This window comes from Prionailurus viverrinus, chromosome B2, assembly GCF_022837055.1.
Source record: "Prionailurus viverrinus isolate Anna chromosome B2, UM_Priviv_1.0, whole genome shotgun sequence".
Classification (NCBI taxonomy): domain Eukaryota; kingdom Metazoa; phylum Chordata; class Mammalia; order Carnivora; family Felidae; genus Prionailurus; species Prionailurus viverrinus.
The window spans coordinates 32,880,721-32,898,552 of record NC_062565.1 but is presented as its reverse complement, the minus strand read 5'-3'; the positions used below and the strand labels follow the sequence as shown (position 1 = coordinate 32,898,552).

General features: G+C 58.2%; 1 protein-coding gene across 2 annotated transcripts in view; it reads left to right on the top strand.

The window, feature by feature from the left end:
* Positions 1 to 2,661: 2,661 nt before the first annotated feature.
* Positions 2,662 to 17,832, top strand: part of GRM4 (glutamate metabotropic receptor 4) — a 70,137-nt gene continuing 54,966 nt past the window's right edge. Inside the window, exons 1-2 of one of the 2 annotated variants that reach the window (XM_047860891.1) lie at positions 2,662 to 2,787; positions 10,039 to 10,255. In XM_047860891.1, the coding sequence (XP_047716847.1) occupies positions 10,144 to 10,255 (112 nt within the window). In that variant the 5' untranslated portion in view covers positions 2,662 to 2,787; positions 10,039 to 10,143. Of the gene's footprint in view, positions 2,788 to 5,487; positions 5,543 to 10,038; positions 10,256 to 17,832 lie in introns of those variants that run through there. The other variant, XM_047860892.1, reaches the window with a different exon arrangement.

The following is a 17,832-nucleotide window of genomic DNA, read 5'->3' as shown; positions in this document are numbered from 1 at the left end:
CTTTCTCGGAAAATATTTGTTCAAAGTCCTGTTGCCTCATCTTTCTGGTTCTCTCCTGGAAAACATAATTCAGAACAGTCCTGGAAATTAATCCAAGTGTCCGCTTGCCTCCTGATAAGAGGCTGGGTGGGCCCCGGGGAAGGGGAGACAGAGGTGGGTGTGGGACAGCCCCACGATGATTGCCTTCGAGGGTGCTGCTGTGAACTCGGGGTGGGGGTTGGGAGGGGCGGGCACAGCAGGCCCTGGAGGTGAGGGACACCCCACTGAGCCCTGGGGAGGGAGGGGGGAGACCTCAGAGCAGCGTCTGTGTGCCAGGCACTGCTGTGGAGTGGCCAGCTTCCCCAGGCAAAGCGGCAGACCATGCAAGCATGGGAACTCGGCCACTGACCAGCTCCGTGACCTTGGCAAAGCCTAGGGCTCTGAGCTTTGGTCTCCTCACCTCGTCTAAGGTGCTTACGACCCTGTGGAGCGTGTCCTCAGGCTGCTTGTGTGGCAAGAATGAAGTGGCCCCTTTGCTTATTGGGCACCTGCCCCGTGCCAGATCTGTGCCGGGCGTCTGGTGGGGAATGAAGGAAAGGTCCCTGGATTCATGGAGCTGCCGTTTTAGGAGGAGGTGGATATTAAGTGGAAAAGTAAACAAATGTTGAGCACGTTAGAAAGCGATCATTGTTCTGAGGAAAATCAAAGCAAGGAAAGTGGAAAGAGGGTGCAGGGTAGGGAAGTAGGAATGGTCCTAAAAGGGGTGGTTGGGGAAGGCCTTCCTTGAGCCGTCTGTCTGTGAGGGAGGGGCCACATACAGATCTGGGGGAAGAGCATTCAGGCAGGGGGGAACAGCCAGTGCGGAGGCCCTGAGGCAGAGTGTGCCTAGAATGTTCAGGGTTCGGCAAGGAGACTGGTGTGACCAGAGCCAGTGAATGCCGTCAAGCTGGGAGTGGCCGGAGGTGAGGTCAGAGGTAATGTGTGGAGATGCTTTGTTACAATGCCAGGTACTATGGATGATTTTGACAGACTGCCCTGAGCTGAGCTGTAAAAGGCATTTTATTAGCACCTGGCAGGGTCTCCCAAAGGGAAGCTGGCATGCGAATTTTGCGTGAGGAGGGGAGGTCTGTTATTCCTCCTGTCTCCTTCCCACCTTAAGCACCCCAGTCCTTCCTGGTATGAGATGATACGAGTTGTCTCCAAGCTGTCTCCCCATTATGATGCCAGGAGAAGGAGGCCACTTGTGGCTGTGGGGCCATGTCACCCTGTGTGGGGTGGGACATGGGTAGTGGTCCCAGCAAGGGACCCTGGCCTGGCCAGTGGAGCTCTGGTGACACTGGAGGTGCCCACACATCCTGGCTCTGCCTGGGGCCTTGGGAAGAGAAGCAGGGGCCAGGAGCCCACTTTCTGGCAGCCTTGGGTGGGGTTGGTGATCCTAATTAAAAGCTTGGATCCAAAAGGCTTGATGGTGGAATTTCTAATTAAATCAATTTCATCTTGTCTGGGAGACAGAGGTTTGCATATGATAAGCATGAAATTAATAATTATGTTTAGAAATTAGCTGTTGCTCAAAGCAGAGCCATTTACACAACCCCTCTGGGGCCTCTGGCCCCCACCCCTGCCTGATCCTTTGTGTTGGAGACAGATGGGCCACTTCACCCCAGAGTGTGACAGCCAGGAGTGGAGGGGGGCACCAAGCTCGGTGGAGGCGGGTGGGAGGGGTAGTAGGGCTGGCTTCCTCTGCTGCTGCCCTAAGGACACTGCCCCACAGGAGATTCTGTGTGTGTGTGCGTGTGTGCCTGCACACGTCCGTGTAGACCCTCTTGTATAAGGGGGAGGCTGGGGTTTTATGTGACAGTTAGTAGCATGGGCTCTGGAGCCTGTCCCTCTGGGTTCAAATCCTGCCTCGGCCACTTACTAGCTGTGTGAGCTTGGACAAGTGTCTTAACTTCTCTGTACCTCAGTTTTGGGGAACATGGGAAGAATAAGAGGGTCTACTTCCTATGGTTATTGTAAGATCAAAGGCGTTCAGGCATTTGTAACCACTTAGGACTGTTCTTGGCACATAGTAAACACTCAGTAAATGCTAGTTCTCATGATGATGATGATTGCGTGTGTGTGTGTGTGTGTGTGTGTGTGTGTGTGTGAATGTGATTCAATTCAGCCCCAACCAGCCTGTGCCGGATGTGAACCTGACACCTCCAGGCTCGTGAGTTGGAGATGAATAATAAGACGCTTTCCTGGCTGTCCCGGAGCTAGAGCATAATGCTTACGCCTCCTGCATCCGTTAGCCTTGCTGAGGTTAGGTCGTGAGAACAAACCATCCTCAGATCTCCGTGGTCTAAAATACATAAACTAAATGCTTACTACCCCACATGTCTACGCGGGAGGGCTGAGTGTCCTGTCTCATCTCCTAGGCACCCAGGCTGGCCTGGGACATCGCTGGTCACGGTGGCAGAGGGAGCACGTACCCTGTAGGGTCTCACAATGGCAATGGAACGCTCTGGCCCCGAAGGAAGGGCATTTTCTGCTCCCGCCTCATTGGCCAGCGTACGTCACAAGGCCCCAGCCAACCACCGGGGTCAGAGGGTTGAATTTTACCACGTGCCAGGAAGGCAGGGAGCTGCAAGTGTCCCCAGCGTCTCTAAGGACAACATCAATTGTGTGCGCCTCCGTTTGTTATCGATTCTCTCTCTCACTAGAATGTCTGTTCCCTGAAGGCAGGGATTTTTGTCTCTGTGTGTTCACCCCAGTGCCAAAGAGTGTGCAAGGCACCCAGTAAGCACTCCGTGAACCATTACCCAGTGGGTGAGTGAACGAACGAATCATCAGAGTCTCCGGGGTTTGTGTGGGTGGGCGGGGGCGGGGGGGGGGTGTGGGAAGGAAAGGCTGGGGGCCTCGGGAGCAGCCGAGGCAAAGGGACCACAGGGGCCTTGTGGGCAACTTTTACTGTCTTTTAAGATAGCATTTGCCTCCTGGGAGAGTCTGCTGTCCACTTCTCAGTCACAGTGAGGAGGTGCTGCAGGCCATGGTGTGAGAAGAAGAGGGGGCCTGTGTGAAGGCAGCGGAGGGCAGGGTCACCCAGTGTCCAGGCCTGGGCAGGGGCGGGGCGGGGGGCGGAGCCAGGGAGGCTGAGTGCCTGGGGGCACCTAGACGCAGATTGGAGACGGTGGATGCAGCCCCCAGCCGGGGGCTGAGTGACTGACTGACTGCACTGGGGCACAGGCCAGCCCCGGGCCAGGCAGGGGTGCGTGGCGAGGCCCCCGAGTGACGGGATGCGTGGGGCTGGCGGTTGGTGGCGGATCCGTGTCTGTAGAACAGGGTAGTGAGATCTGATTAATGAGGGCGCCCTGAAGTGAGCGGGGAAGTGGCCAGCGGCTCCCAAATGACCTACTGAGTGTGGAGAGGGGAGGCCCTCAGCTTGTGGGCCTAGAGGAGGCCCCGGGGTGTGTGGCAGACAGTCTTCCTACCCGGGGTCTATCCTCGTCCTTCCAAAGACCACCCGGATGCAGGGTCAGCCCCCTGCCCAGGGTGTCTGCCCACCTCCTGCTTCCCAAGCCTTGGGCCTCTGCTTCTCTGTTCCTTAGTAATTGGTGGGGGGTGGGGGCATCTCCGTGGGGAATGGGTGTGTGAGGCCTCCTTGTGGCTGTCCTAAGCTGTAGGGTCACTCTTATCCTCTGCTCTTACACCCCGGGGTCCTTGTCAGAGGTGGGCCTGGTCAGGGTCAAGGGCAGGGGCCATCCGTGCCCCCTCCATGTGCTGGGTCCCCCCATACTGCTCCTCTCGTGTGTCCCTGCACCCCCCCTGCCGTATCCCTGCTCTCTCGCTGTCACGGCCCTGCCCAGCTGCTTTGAACCCCCCTTGACCCTGCACCCCGTCTTTGTACCCCTTCAGTCTGTCCAAGCCCTCGTCCCCACACTGCCAGCATTTTCCCTCTCCACAGCCCCCCTGCGAGACCCCCAGTGAATCTCTTGTCGCCCCAAACCTGGCTTGTCAGCCCGGATGCATGTTACCCCGAGACCGCCTTTCCCAGCCCCCACCAGGCTAGTTCTCTGAAGGTGGGTTATTTAAATGGGCCCTGAGCACCTGGCTGAGAGGAGGGGCTTGGTGCCACGTGAGAGTGTGTGAAGTGCCTACTGTGTGCCCAGCGCTGAGTGAGACACCTCTTCCCTGCCCCTCCCAAGGCCCCATCGAGGGAGGAAGGGGAGGCTGGCAGTGTCTCCTCCACTGGGCACTGTGTCTGCAGCAGGAGCCCCCTGGGAGACGACGGTGCACGGCTCAGGTGGCTGAAGGGGGTGGGGGCGGGGGACAGGGTCCCTCAGCCCTGACCGTGCAGGCCAGGCCTTTGGAAGCTGGCGTTCTCTCCTCTCACAGGCCCTCTGAACTACACATTCCTCCCCGTGCAGCTTTCATGTCCCTAAAAGCCTGGCTGCCTTTCATCTGTGAGGAAAATAGCTGATGCTGAAAGCCGGGCCGTCGAGGCCTCAAGCAGCCAGGATCAGAAGGGCGGGGAGCAGGCAGCCAATCCGGGGTCTGCCTGGCCCAATGCGGGGTCTCCCTGCTTCCCTGGTGAGAGGGGCTGCATCCAGCCACGTGGGGGCCCCGAGGTCTGCCTGGGGCCTGGCCTGGCCGGCGGCCGGAGGTGGCCCCAGGGTCCCAGCTTCAATCTGTGGCTGCCTGGTCTGGCTTGTGGGTGGGGCAGAAAGAGCAGAGTCAGCTGGGACGGTGGGCAAGGCCTGGGGCCAGGACTCGGGGATAGTGAACAGGAGGCAGAGCCGCTCAGTCGGTGCCTTCTTTCTGATGTCTCCTGGCTGTGATGTTCAGAGGGTACTTTCCTCTCCCCGAGCCTCAGTTTTGTCATCTGCAAAATGGGCACGTTGTCCTAGCCTTGCCTCCTTCTCCAAGGATAATACCCAGCAGTGCCCACGTGTTTGAAGCACTTTGCAAGTACTTGCTCGTGCAGTCCCTTCTGTTGTTACTGTGACTTCTTTATAGGGGAGGAAACTGAGGCCCAGAGAGGCTGCTCGCTTGCCTAAGGTCACAAAGCTGGATGACAAGGCTGGGTCATAGCACAGCCCTGCGCATGCACAGGCTGGCTCTGTAGTGTGCTAGAGCCAAAGCTGGAGCCGATGCTGTGCTGCGCAAAGCATTAGGGAAGAGGCAGAAAGGGAGGTGCCTTTAAACACTCAAGCTCACAGGAAGAGGGTTGGGGTTATTGTGGTGTGGCCCTGGGGTATCCATGGTGATGGCCATGGGCCCCTGGCTACGTGACTCAGGGTGCCGCAGGCCTTGCTGAGGTCAAGGTAGAGGCTTCATCCCTGACTGTTCTATAAACAGCCTTGAATGAAGTATCAGCTTTCAGGGGACTGCGCTCTGGTTGGCTGTTACGCGCTGGGGGTGTCCCACCTCCTACCCCCTTCTCCTCCTCTGGACAGTGTGGGACGTGGACCAGCCACTCTCAGGGAGTCCCTAGATTCTGCTAGACTGGGAGCCAGTGACCCCGAGTCTGCGCTGTGGGCACCCTGGGCACTGCCTGCGTGTCTGGCTGTTTTGCCACCTGTAGGTAGGTATGCGGGGCTGCTGACCTGGCCTGGGGCAGCCTGAGAGCAAGTTCAGGCTCTCAGCACACATATGCGCACGGGCCTTTGCATTGGCTCTTCCCTCTGCCTGAAGTGCCCTCCCTCCAATTACCCACATGGCTCCTTCCTTCACCTCCTTGGGGTCTTGGCTCAGATGTCACCTTATCAGAGAGACTTCCTCTGGCCCCTCTAACAGTCCCCTGCCCTGTTCTTCCTTTTTCTCATGGGCCCTTATTCCCGTCTAACAGATTGGTATCCCCTTTCCATTGCCTGCCTGTGTCTCGACTGGGAGCCCCACGAGGACAGATTGTCCACCTGTCCATCGCCGGCACTCCGAACTATGCCTGGCAGGCGGGCAGTGCTCAGTGACTATTGGTGGGAGGAATGAATGAATGTACTGTGCGCTCGTGTGCTCGGGGCACATGCCCCAGCACGTGCATGCACACGTGGGTGCACACGCGCACATACACACACACACAGACAGATGCACTTGGCATTCATCTTCATTGTTGCTCAAGCCCGGAAGCAGCTTTTGTCTTTCCCCACGTGGCGTGGACCTCCTTGTCACTCTAGAAGCCTGAGAGAGAGAGACAGACAGAGAGAGAGGGAGAGAGAGATTTTTTTCACCACCTCCCTCTCTCCCCTCAGTCACTCATCCCTTCTGCAAGCGGGAGGTTCTGCCGGGTGCCAGCTCCAGACACACTGTGCGTCACTCTGGGGTGCCCCCACCTGCTCCTTCCAGGGGTGCAGTGGGTGTTGGGAGCAGTCCACTTTTCTCTGCGTTTCCACAAGTAGCCCTGCCCAGCATGATGGGGGCATCTTAAAATGCCTGCTGAGTTGACAAGACCAGGCATCCTCACCCCAGGAGGACGTGCCTGGTGCCCCTGGAGCAGCCCTACTCTGTGCTGGGGGAGGTCTGAGCAGGCTCTCTGGAGCTCAGGGAGGGCTGCCTGGAAGAGGTGACAGGGGCCCTGTGGGCAGAAGAAGCCAGGCAGATGGACCGAGAGTAGGCCAGCCGTGGTTGGTCAGGGGCTGCTGGAATCCAGGTTGTGGCTGACCCTTGTGCTGCTTGTGCTGGCATTGGCAGGGGCGTGGCCGCCCCCTCCCCTGTCGTGCTGCTGTTGGGAGAGGAGAGGACTTCTCTGAGGAGAATGTTAATCAAATGCCCCTCTGGCTTCAGCTGTGCTGCTGAGACAGCGCTGAGGAGGCATCAGTCAGAGCGCCCTTGGGCCAGGTTGTCCCAGTCACCCTGTCCCGGGTGTCCGGTGAGGGGGGGGGTCCCTGCGTCTCCCCATGCACTGCAGGCCTGGGTGGGGCCAGGGGGGAGGAGGGCCTTGGAGAGCCTGCGGGTCAGCATTCCAGGAGGAGGCCCCCCACCTCGAGGAGCACAGTAGTAACAGCGTTGGGAGAGAGCTGGGGGAGGGACCAGGAGGGGGGCATGGGGATAGAGGGCTAAGGGAGGTGTAGCCAGAGGGATCATAGCCCACCTTTGGGCTAACCTTTTGAGTGCTTACTGCCTGCCCGCAGTTCCCGAAAATTCCCTCGTGTGACCCTCACGACCTCCCATTTGGCAGCTGAGAAAACTGAGGCCTGAGAGGTGAAGCAACTTGCTGGAGGCTTCCCAGTTGGTGGGTGGCTGAGCTGGGATTTGAACCTGAGCAGTTTAGCTTCCAAATCTCTGCTGAAACCACCCCGCTAGGAAACTCGGGTGGCCTGGAACTGAGGAGCCTTCAGACGGGGAGGAGGAGCTGGCCAGGGATTATCCCCTGACCCTGCTCAGGAAGCTGTCCCCTCCCTCCCAGCCACCTCAGGGCTGGATCCCTGTTCCAGGGTCTCAGGAATTGTAGGGGGCAGATCAGGGGCCCCTCCTGGGCTTCCAAAATCCGAGACCAGGGCACTCCTGCAGGCTGACTAACATGGACCCTGTGGGAACCCCATGCTTGGCCCTCCCACCCTTTGTGGGAATGGGGGCTCGTGGTGGGATGGGGGCCTGGGTCCTGGTCCCCGGACGTCCGTCTGTCCGGCTGCCGTCCCTGCCCATGCAGAGTGCCTGAACCGGAGGGGAGGCAGGGAGGTGGCTTGGAAGGAGGAATGAAGGATGAGTGAGAAGTTGCCTGTGGGAGGGACCCCGAGACCTCCCTGGGCTTCGTGCCCCTCTGCTGGGCACAGTCCCTTTTGACACAAGCGCTGTGTTGGGTGGAAACATCAGAAGCAGGAGACAAGCTTCTTCTAATTAGGAAGAGAGCGGGTTCCTAGGCCTGTGATTAGCGCTCCTCGCTGAGGCCCAGGCCCAGGCGGAAGCTGACAAACACCCCGGAAGCTGACAGACAACCTGTCTTCTCTCGGGGACCTGCTGGGACGGCAGGCTGGTAGGGCAGGCCCTGGCCCCACAGTCCCCACCACCTGCTCCAGCTCCAAATTCAGGGCACTTCTGTTCAGGGGGATGATTCAGGGGTGCTGTCTGTTTTGTTTTATTGTTAAAAATTGGTTAAATATGGACATTTCAGATATGTTCAAAACAAATAGGGTGGTGAGCCCCCATGTACACGTGACTCAGAGTTGTCCGTTCTTGGCCATTATTCTTTCTTCTTGGATGTGCTCTCACTGTGATGCTTTGGAAACAAACCCCAGACCTCCTCAGATCCCTGCATCCTTCAATATTTCAGTACATATCTCTAAAACCGCAGGTCTCAACTGGGGACAGTTCTGCTCTGCTCCCCGGGAGGCACTTGGCTGCGTCTAGAGACGTTTTTGATTGTTACAACTGCGGAAGGCGGGGGCTTCTGGGATCTAGTGGGTAGAGGTTGGGGTTGCTGCTCAACATCCCTCAGTGCACAGAACAGCCCCCCAACAAAGAATTATACCCCCAAAGCATTAATAGTGCTGAAGCTGGGAGACTGCTCCGAATGACGGACTCTTAAACACCCAACCAACCCCTGCGGCTGTGATACCCTTAGCGGGCCTTAAACATAACAGACGCTTACAATTAACCGTCAGCTCTCTGGCCAGAGTCCACATTCTTGGGGGTGTTGTTTTCGTGCTCTGTGCTCTCCAAGGCAAGGAGGACCGGGCTAGTTTTCAGAGGCTGTTGACACAGGTAGGAAAGGGGGCGGATGCTTCGGCTCGGGAAGATTCTAGGCGGGAGGTATGTTTGCATGATTCTACATGCAACACATACACGGGGTATGAGGGGGAAGGTGTCCTCCCAACCCTGTCCCCTAGCCACCTGGTTCCCTCTCTGGAGGCAACTTAGCTGTTTCGTTTCAGGGCGGCGAGAGTCTGTCCTGCCCCCTCACGTGATAATGGGGATGCTGTTCACACGCAGAACTGTGCCTCGTTTCTTTCTTTCCTCTGTGGGTCTTGGAGAGCTGTGCAGAGCAGTGCATGGAAAGCTGCCTGGTTCTTTTTCACGGCCAAATAGTATTCCTGTGTGGCCGTAGCCTCCAGAGATTTGCTATTAGAAACAGTGCCACAGTGGTTAAACGTAGCATATGCCATCTTATAAAGATCACAAGAACTACAATGAGAGGGTTTGGGGGTTAACCCTTAGTTGCTCAGCAAATCCAGACAACCAAACATCTGTTTTTCCCACCTCATCCTTTCCTTTTTCATGGATGAGCTCAGTGAGGGGAGGCAATGAGGGGCTTGCTGGGGCCCGCCTTGGGGGGGCATCACAGGGCATAGGCTGGGCCATGTTCTTTTCCTAATGGGCATCCTCAGTGGAAGGCAGACCTCCAGTGTCCCCGGGGATAGGGACACCCAAAGCACAGTCCAAGTGGGCAACCTCTTGTCCAGGGTGTGCCCCAAATCCTGCTGCCCCCGGAACATTCCCCACTCTCAGTTGCCACAGGCTGGCTGTGAGGTTTTTGTCCTTTGGGAATGGTTGGATGTCAACCACAGGAAGAAGGACAGCTTAAGGGCTCTGCATCTCACTTTTGCCTGGGGAGGATCCAGGTGGGGGTCTGTGGGTGTGGAAAGGTGCTCTGTGGAGAGCTGGGGCAGGAGTCTGCTGTTGGGCCCTGTATCCCAGCCTGCAGAGAGAGGGACTTCCCCGGGGTGGGGTCCCTGTCCACTCTGTCCTCCTGCAGTTCTATCTGTGGGGGGGTGGGGCCCTGTCTTCTCTGACGTGGGCAGGACAAAGGAGCCATGGGGACAGGGTCTGCTGGGTGGTGACATGATGGGGTGCCTGGGGGGAGTTGATGGGCGAAGGGACTCTCAGTCTTTATGTAACTGGAGGCACCCAGAGGCTCTGCTGTGTGTTTATGTATGTAATCCTGTATGATTCCAGGGTGTGTGTGTGTGTGTGTGTGTGTGTGTGGTCCAACCTGTATCACAGGGTCTCGCCCAAGACAAGAGGAGGCAGTGCCCTGACCCTTCCCAAGGCGTTGGGGACGAAAGAAGGTGGTGAGTAGTGGTGTGGTGCTGGCTGGACATGGTGGGGGTGCCAGCAGCCCCCATCAGCGGCCCCTCTCGCCTCCAGATCCCCCAGATCAGCTACGCCTCCACAGCCCCCGACCTGAGTGACAACAGCCGCTACGACTTCTTCTCCCGAGTGGTGCCCTCGGACACGTACCAGGCCCAGGCCATGGTGGACATCGTTCGTGCCCTCAAGTGGAACTACGTGTCCACGCTGGCCTCGGAGGGCAGCTACGGCGAGAGCGGCGTGGAGGCCTTCATCCAGAAGTCCCGGGAGGATGGTGAGTCATGCTCGGGAACAGGGGGATGTCAGGGCACAGTGGCCAAGCGCCGCCTGAGAGCCACTCTCTGGGTCCTGCCCCAGGCCATTCCCTCGTGGGCCTCAGTCTCTCCCGGGAGCACTGGGGCACAGTCTGTGGCCTTGCCGGCCTGCTGGGTGACTCCCAGGGGGCAGGGGGTGGACGGAATGACTTCTGCAGACATGGCCAGGCAGACAGAGGGACCGCCAGTATTCCCGGCGTGGGATCCAGTGGGACAGCTGCTGTTCTCAGAGAGAGAAGGGGAAGGGGGTGGGGACGGAGGTGGTCTTGTTTAGGGGCGGGTCTCAGGGACCCAGGAGCTGGGAGATCAGCCAGCAGGTTCTTGGAGAAAGAATTGTTTGAGGAATTGAGCTGTGTGTGTGTGTGTGGGGGGGTATGGGGTGAGAGAAGGGGCCGTGTCTTACATGGAGCAGGCGGGGCTGTGCTTCTTCCTTGTGGCTGCAGGGAAGGAGGTGCCCCTGGGTGGGATGTGAGGACCTGCGAAGGTGATGTGCTCTCCTGGAGGTCTCCCCCATTCACCACCGGGCACCCTTCTCCCCATTAAGCTTGCTGCATTCCCTTAATTGTCCTCAAAAGCTCCAGGGATAAAGCTTTTAGGTATCAGCAAGCAGTAAGAGGCAGGCACAGCAAGGGTTAATGCTCTGCCAAGTCCGAAGCCTGGGCCACTTGGTTCCGATGGCCCCATGGCCCGGCTGAGGGAGGGTGGCCTGCATGGGGCTGTGGTGGTGGGGATCCGGATCAGCAGTCAGGCCCCTGGGCTGAGGGCTCCAGCTGGGTTGGGTGAGCCTTGATAAGAGGGATAGTTCAGAGAGGATGGGGTGTGGGGGAAGCAGAGAGGCTCTTCCCCCTCCTGACAGACCCAGCTCCTGGCAGAGGGGCCCCTGGCCTCTCCCAAGGCTCTTTCTCTAAATAGCTCACTGTGGCGCCCTCGACCTTGGAGGATGGCATCTGTATATTTATACCCGTATAACCCCGGGACTCTAATTGCTTTTCCTAAGGACCACAGAGTATCCAGAGGCTGGCGTTGGTAACACCCTGCGGGCATAATCCTGCTATAAATCTCAGATAAGCCCCTTTAATTGTACAGCCAGCACAGCTCGGGTGCCTGTAACCTGGTGGAGAGGACGGAAGTGGGGCGGCGCTGACCGATGGCTGTGGCTCCAGGCCACTCCCCGCTCTGGCAGCTGGCCAGGCAGAGGGGGGCATGGGGTAGATGGGCCCTGCTCTCACCTCTAGGCAGGTGGGCGGCAGCTCCCTGGGGGCCCCCTGGTAGCATCAGGTCCCTGGTGCCCCTGCCCCCTGCCTCTGGCTGCCCACATGTGGTTCCCTGCTTTGCTCAGACACAGGTGCCTCTCTCTGGTCTGGCCCTGCCCACCCTGCTCTGGCGGTGCCTGTCCCCAGTGGCTGGAATCCTTTCCCACACTAGCCCACCGCCTGTCTCTTTAAGGTGGGGGGCAGGATTTGGGGACAGAGGCGCTAGATGGGGGCAGGGACAGAAGGTCTAGAATTTTCATATTCGGTTGTGTTCAGTCCCTGCCGTAAGGTTCTAGAAGCCACTCCTGGTACTCACAAAGCTCTCCCTATGTGCCTGGCACACGCCGAGCACCTGTTGTCCGGGGTGATCCTCCCTACCCCATGAGGTAGGCACCCCTCTTTTATAGGGAAGGAAACTGAGGCTTGGAGGGGCCAAATAATAGCTGGCACCGGGTCATGCAAGTGAGAGGTGGAGAAGGGATTTGAACCCAGGCTGTCTGGCTCCAGGACCAGACGTCGTAACTGCTTTTGTATTCATCACTCCATCTTCTGCCCCTGTTTCCCATGGATGGGGGCATGACAGACAGTCACATACACGTGTGTGCATGCACATACACAGATCCCACTGGGGTAAAGGCTAGGTGTTGTGTTTTGGCTGAAACTCAGACTACTGTTTGAATTTGCCATAAGCATATAATCAGTCATTTGGTAGTTAGAAAATACGAAGTCTGCTCAAGATTTTCAAAAAGGAATTCTAGAAAAATAAGAGAACTAGCTCTTCTGCCAGGGCCTGCGGCTCAGGGGCCCTCCTGGCCTGGCACAGGTGCCCGTCACACACCCCTGTGCCCCAACCTGTCGCCAAGGGCCTGACCTCCTGCCTGGCCTGACCTCCCACATCCTCAGACCCTCCTCCTGTCTCCCCTTGTAGCCCCAGGGCCCTGGCTGGGCCTGCCCTCGTGTTCGGGCAGCTAGGTCTCCCCTCATCCTGCTAAATGAAATTTGATTTGGAGGAACGTCTTTAGGTGGGTGAAAAGAAAAGGAGAGAGAAAGCCATGCTCTGGCTGGCCAAATTGAAATCAGAATTGAGCGGCCTGTAGAAAGAGGCCGCTGTACCTTGTAGCCTAATCCCTGTGAAAGATTAAAGATGTCTTTGGCCGTATATTGTATTGATTCGTCCTCTGAAGTATAAATCATCTGTGAGTTGCTCAGAGAAGTGTCAGCCGTGTAGAGGGGAGGGCACGCCTGCCAGGCTGAGGATGCACATCAGAGCTGAGGGGAGCTTGGCCAGCAAGTCCTGGGTGCCTGCTGTATGGACTTGGGGTCCTACAGGGGAACATAACTGTGTCCAATTTAGAGATGAAGAAACTGAGGCCAGAGAGAGTAGGTCATTTTCCCAAGGCCACGTAGCCAGGATGTGGAGGACCAGGGATGGAACCCAGCTCTGTCCTCTGGGTGGGGAGCTCTCGCATAGCACCCAGCGCTGACTGGGCCATTGGCACAGGGCATAAAGAAAGCCCTGGCCCCGAATTTCCCAGCCCCCATTAGCACCGTGCTCTCCCTGGGCCATCCTGTGGCCCTTGACTGAGCCCTGCCTCGTGCCAGGCACCCTCCCTCCACAATCATGAATCCTGGTGATGACCCTGAGGGCCTGGTGTTTGTGTTCCCATTTTACAGATGGGGGAACTAAGGCTCAAAGGGGTGAGGTGGCTTGCCCAGGCTCACACAGTGAGATGCTGGAGCAGGACTTGGAGCCAGGCGGTCAGACCCAGGCCCTTCAACCCCATGCTGTCCGTCTCTCCCAGCCTGGATCACAGGGGTGGCAGCATGTGGTTAACGGGCCAGCTCTGGCGGACGGACCCAGGCTCCGGCTTGGCCACTTACTGGCCGTGAGAGCCCTGGAAAGTCATTCCGCTGCTCAGTTTTGGTTTTCTCATCTGTGAAATGGGGGTAAACCAGAACGAAACGTGCTTCTGGCCCATGGCTGTGGGAGCTCTGGGACACACATCAGAGGTTCATTATCAGGGGTCTGGCTGCCTGGGCTATGGCCCTCCCTGCTCCCTGACCGTTCCTAGGGAGGCCTGGGGCGAGCTGGAAGGTCTGTGGGGGCCCTGACTGAAGCTGCAGGCCACGTTCCAGGACAGGGCTAATGACAAAACACAGGAGCCCAGGCCAGCCTGGGCCTTACAGGACAGCAGGTCTCGTGGTGACAGGGCAGCGAGGTGAGCTCCCAAGGCAGCTAGGGCAGGACACGTGTGGGAGCAAGGGGCGCACATATGTGATTTTCTGGGCACGTGACCGGCAGGCCTGCCTCAGTAGGGGTGTCCGGGGACAGGCCCGTGTGCGTGTGCACGCTTGTGCATTTCCCCCGCTTTGAACGCCAGGGCTCCCTCCTCCTTGCCAGGCTGCGGCTGCGGAGGGGAAGGCCGAAAGGCAGAGTACAACCAGTGCTGGGATTAGGCATGCAGTGCAGGCCCCACCTGGGCTCCCGAGATAATGCCGAGTGAGTCACCTAGGGAGGGAGAGACAGGCTTGAGGGGGTGGTACAGACGTGGCCCTGCCCTCGGTGCCTCCCACCACCGTCCTGGGCCCTCTCAGGGTGGGGCTCTGGGGTGTAAGCTTTTATAGCCTCACAGCCTTTCTCTGCCCTTGGGCCCCCCTGTGAGCCTCGGTTTACTTGCAGCCGTGCTCCATTTCACGGATGAGGAAGAGGAAGGCTCAGGGGAGTTAAGGGGCCTGCTTAAGGTCAAACGGAAGTGTGGAGTAGCAGCCCAGGCTCCCCGTGTGGGCGACAGGAGCATGGCTGATATTAGTAGGCAGTATTTATGGAGTCCTCCCGCGGACCAGGTCTTGTTTTACACACTTGGTTCGTGTTAACTCATCTAGCCCTCAAGACAGCTCCATTATATGGATGGCAAAACTGAGGCTCAGAGAGGTTAAGCAACTCCCCTGAGGCCACCCAGCTGGAAAATAGCAGGAGTGGAATTTGAATCCAGCAGAAGGCTCCCCCACTTCTGGTGAATGTGGCAGGAAGGACACAGGTCAGTTCCTGGCAGGGGTCTCTCCAGGGCGTCACCTGGGGAATTTGGTTCTGGTCCTCTCCGGTAGGTGGTTCCAGCACGCTGGGCACATCCAGGCCCGTGCCTCTAGGGTGGGAACGCCATGGCCTCTCTGGTGGTGACAAGAAGGGGTGGGGGCGGGTGGGTCAGGCCTGCTCCTTGGAGGACGTCCTGTCCCTTGCACGGCGAGAAGTTCCAAAGCCTCATCTCCCCGCTGTGTCCCTGTGTCCCCTATTGATATTCCAGAGATGCTGGTGAGTCAAGCTGTTGCTGGTCTGACCTCCAGCTCTAACTCCCAGGGCTGAGCATCAGACTTGCATTTAGATGGCCTCAGTCAGTGCAGCGGCAAGGGTGGTGACCGGCAGCCAAGGCTCAAGGCCGGGGCGCCTCCTCATCCCACGGCTCTGTGACATCTCTGGACTCAGCTTCTTTTGCTGTGAGGGAACACTTGCCTTCTGGAGGCTCCGAGGTGAAGGGGGAAGAGCTTGGCCAGCCAGAAAGCTTTGTGCCATGGGGGTCGGGGGATGGTGACGCTCCTCATATATCTGGGAAACCAGAGAGGTTTGCCCCAGGCCCCCCCCCCCCCGAGATCCAGAGACCCCCTAAGAGAGGGCCACTTCCTTTCCTGCTGCCCCCCTGGTCTTTTCTCCTTCCACTCTCCTCTCCATTTCTCTGCTGCAGCCACAGCAGCCTCTTCACTTCTCCTCTAACACTCCAGACATAAGCCCACCTCAGGGCCTTTGCACTGGTGGGTCCCTCTGCCTGGAACTGTCTTTCCCTGAGTATCCATGTGGCCCACATCCTCGGTGCATTTGGGTGTCTTCTCAGCTGTCCCCTCTTCAGAGAGACCTTTCTGGCCACAGTATCTGAAATAGACCCTCCCCCGGGCCATCACTCTCTGTTCCCTGTTCCCCGCTCTGTTTTTCTTACAGCACTTGACAAGTAAATGTGTATTTGTTTATGGTCCACAAGGGCAGAGATTTTTTGCCCGTTTTGTTCTCCGCTATGTGTCTCCCTGGCACATAGTAGCTGCTTAGTAAATGTTTGTGGAATGGGTCACAAAATCCAGCCCCCAGCAACTCACTTCTTTAGCCCTTCTCCCACTCAGGGGCCTGAGGCTGCTCTCCTGGCCTGCAGAAGGGCAGAGTGAGTCACGGAGGGCTAGGTTGAGCTGTCCCGGGACCCCAGCTTCCTCCCCACACCAAGCTTGCTGGCTGGCCCCGACCCTCTCGAGACTCACTGAGGACAGCATCCTTTCCCGGAGGCAGAGCAGGGGTATGAGAACGCAGGTCTGCTCTGCAGCTGCGCCAGGCTGGGATGTAGGGCTCAGGCTCCTGTCATTCTTCGCCACGGTGCCTGTCTTGGGATGCTTCCTCCTGAGATGCAGCCTGCGCTGGAGGGCAGGAAGGGGAAGAGGCTCGGTCTTCCGGACTCACTTGAGTTTCCCAGCTGGTCTGGGCTTCACACTCTTTGTGTATGCAGCCCCCGTGTGAGGAGAGAAAGGAGCCGGCTCTCGGTGCGCACGGGAGGAGCAGTGCACCACCAGACCCAGCACCCCGCCCTGCCTGCAGCAGGTGCTTAGCAGAGTTTGCCTGAATGAGAACCAAGGGCTGGGATGATGCGTCTGTTAAAGTAAGAGATACACTGCGGGGGACTCGGCCCAGCCAGACCGGCTTAGACACGTGAAGAGGAAGGGAAGGGCATGCCAGGTGGGGGAACAGCATGAGAAGGAGGCTGAAGGGAGGAGTGAGTCAGGCAGAAGGGACCTGGCCGAGGGGCCTGGCCGTGGGATGGGGACCGATGCGAGATGGAGCTGAGCAGAGTTTTTTAAAGCCAGTCCTATGTTTTAAATTTTTCTGGCAGTTGGGGTCATGTCTGCTTACCCAAGGGAGTGTATTAGCACAACCCAGCTCTACCTGCTGTGTCCCCCGCCTGCTCAGAGCCCTGAGTGGCTGGGGGGGGGGGGGGGGGGCTCTGCCCTTAAGGCTCAGGCCAAGGCTCCGCCTCTCTGGGGGCTTCCCTCCCTAAACTGCTCTCCTCCCAGGTGGAGATGCTCACCTGAAGGGAGGAAGACCTTCCCCAGGGCTCACCACCTGGGAGACCTCAAGCACACCTGCCCCAGTGCCTATCGAACTTTCCCTGGGCCTCTGCCGTTTGACTCTGGCTGGGCTCCTTGAGGCTGGGGAGGGATAGGGCTCTCTTGGCTCTGTGCTCCTCACGCTCCCTTGCACCCAGCAGGGCCTCAGTAGATGTTTATAGAACGAACACGTGAGCAAACAGATGACCAGCCCTGTGTCCTTGGGTCCATCACTGCCCTTCTGGGGCCTCCTTCTTGTTCATCCGTAACAGGTGCGGGAACACCAGCTCATCTCCTGCATCTAGCTCTGCCCCCTACAGGCTGTGTCCTCACAGTCCATGGCCCCTGGCTCCAGGCATTTTTCTCCATAAGCAAAGGCTCTCCGAGGAGCGCTGGAAAAGAAGACATCTCTCAAGACCTAAAGGCGTGAATGTCAAATGATGACACTTCAGAGTTTGGTCTTTTGGTTCAGGGATTATTGGGGCCAATTCCATGGGGACGGAGCCTGGAGCATGCAAATCTTCTCACCCCTAATCAGATGAAATGTGGTTGAAATTAGCCAAGGAGCTGGGGAGCTGGAAGCAGGAGGGGTCCTGCCACTAGATTTAGCTTGGTGTATGTGAGAGTGAGGTACTTTGTAGCATCTTCTTCGGGGGAGACCTCTGGACCCTCCCCCCCGGCTGCTTCCGGGAGTCACAGCACAGGCCCAGTATGCCCTGGCCATTGGCCACACGTTCTCCAAGGATGTGGAGGGGGAAGTGGGCCCTACCTCGCAGCCGGTCCCCACCATTCTAGCTCAGCAGCCAGGCCGCCAAAAACTTGAGACCCATCACGTCTCCTGCTCCCTTGTTCTGCTGCCCATCACTCCACCGTAGGTGGAGATTAAGCGGACCTGGCACGGGCACCCCCTCCCGAGCCACGAGGCCTACCACGCGCCAGCTGGGTCTCCTGGACAGCGCTTGGAGATTGGCAAGGTGTTGGCATCGATGTGACTGCTTGGTGATTGCCAGGTCAATCTTCGTACTGCTGTGAAGATGAACCCCGAGCTTGCCCGGCCCGCCTTGGGGACTTAGCCTGTCCACTCTGATTTCTCTGCCACTCTGGCCTTTGGCAGGGCGCTGACACCTCTTGATTTTGTGAGTCCCCTGGGT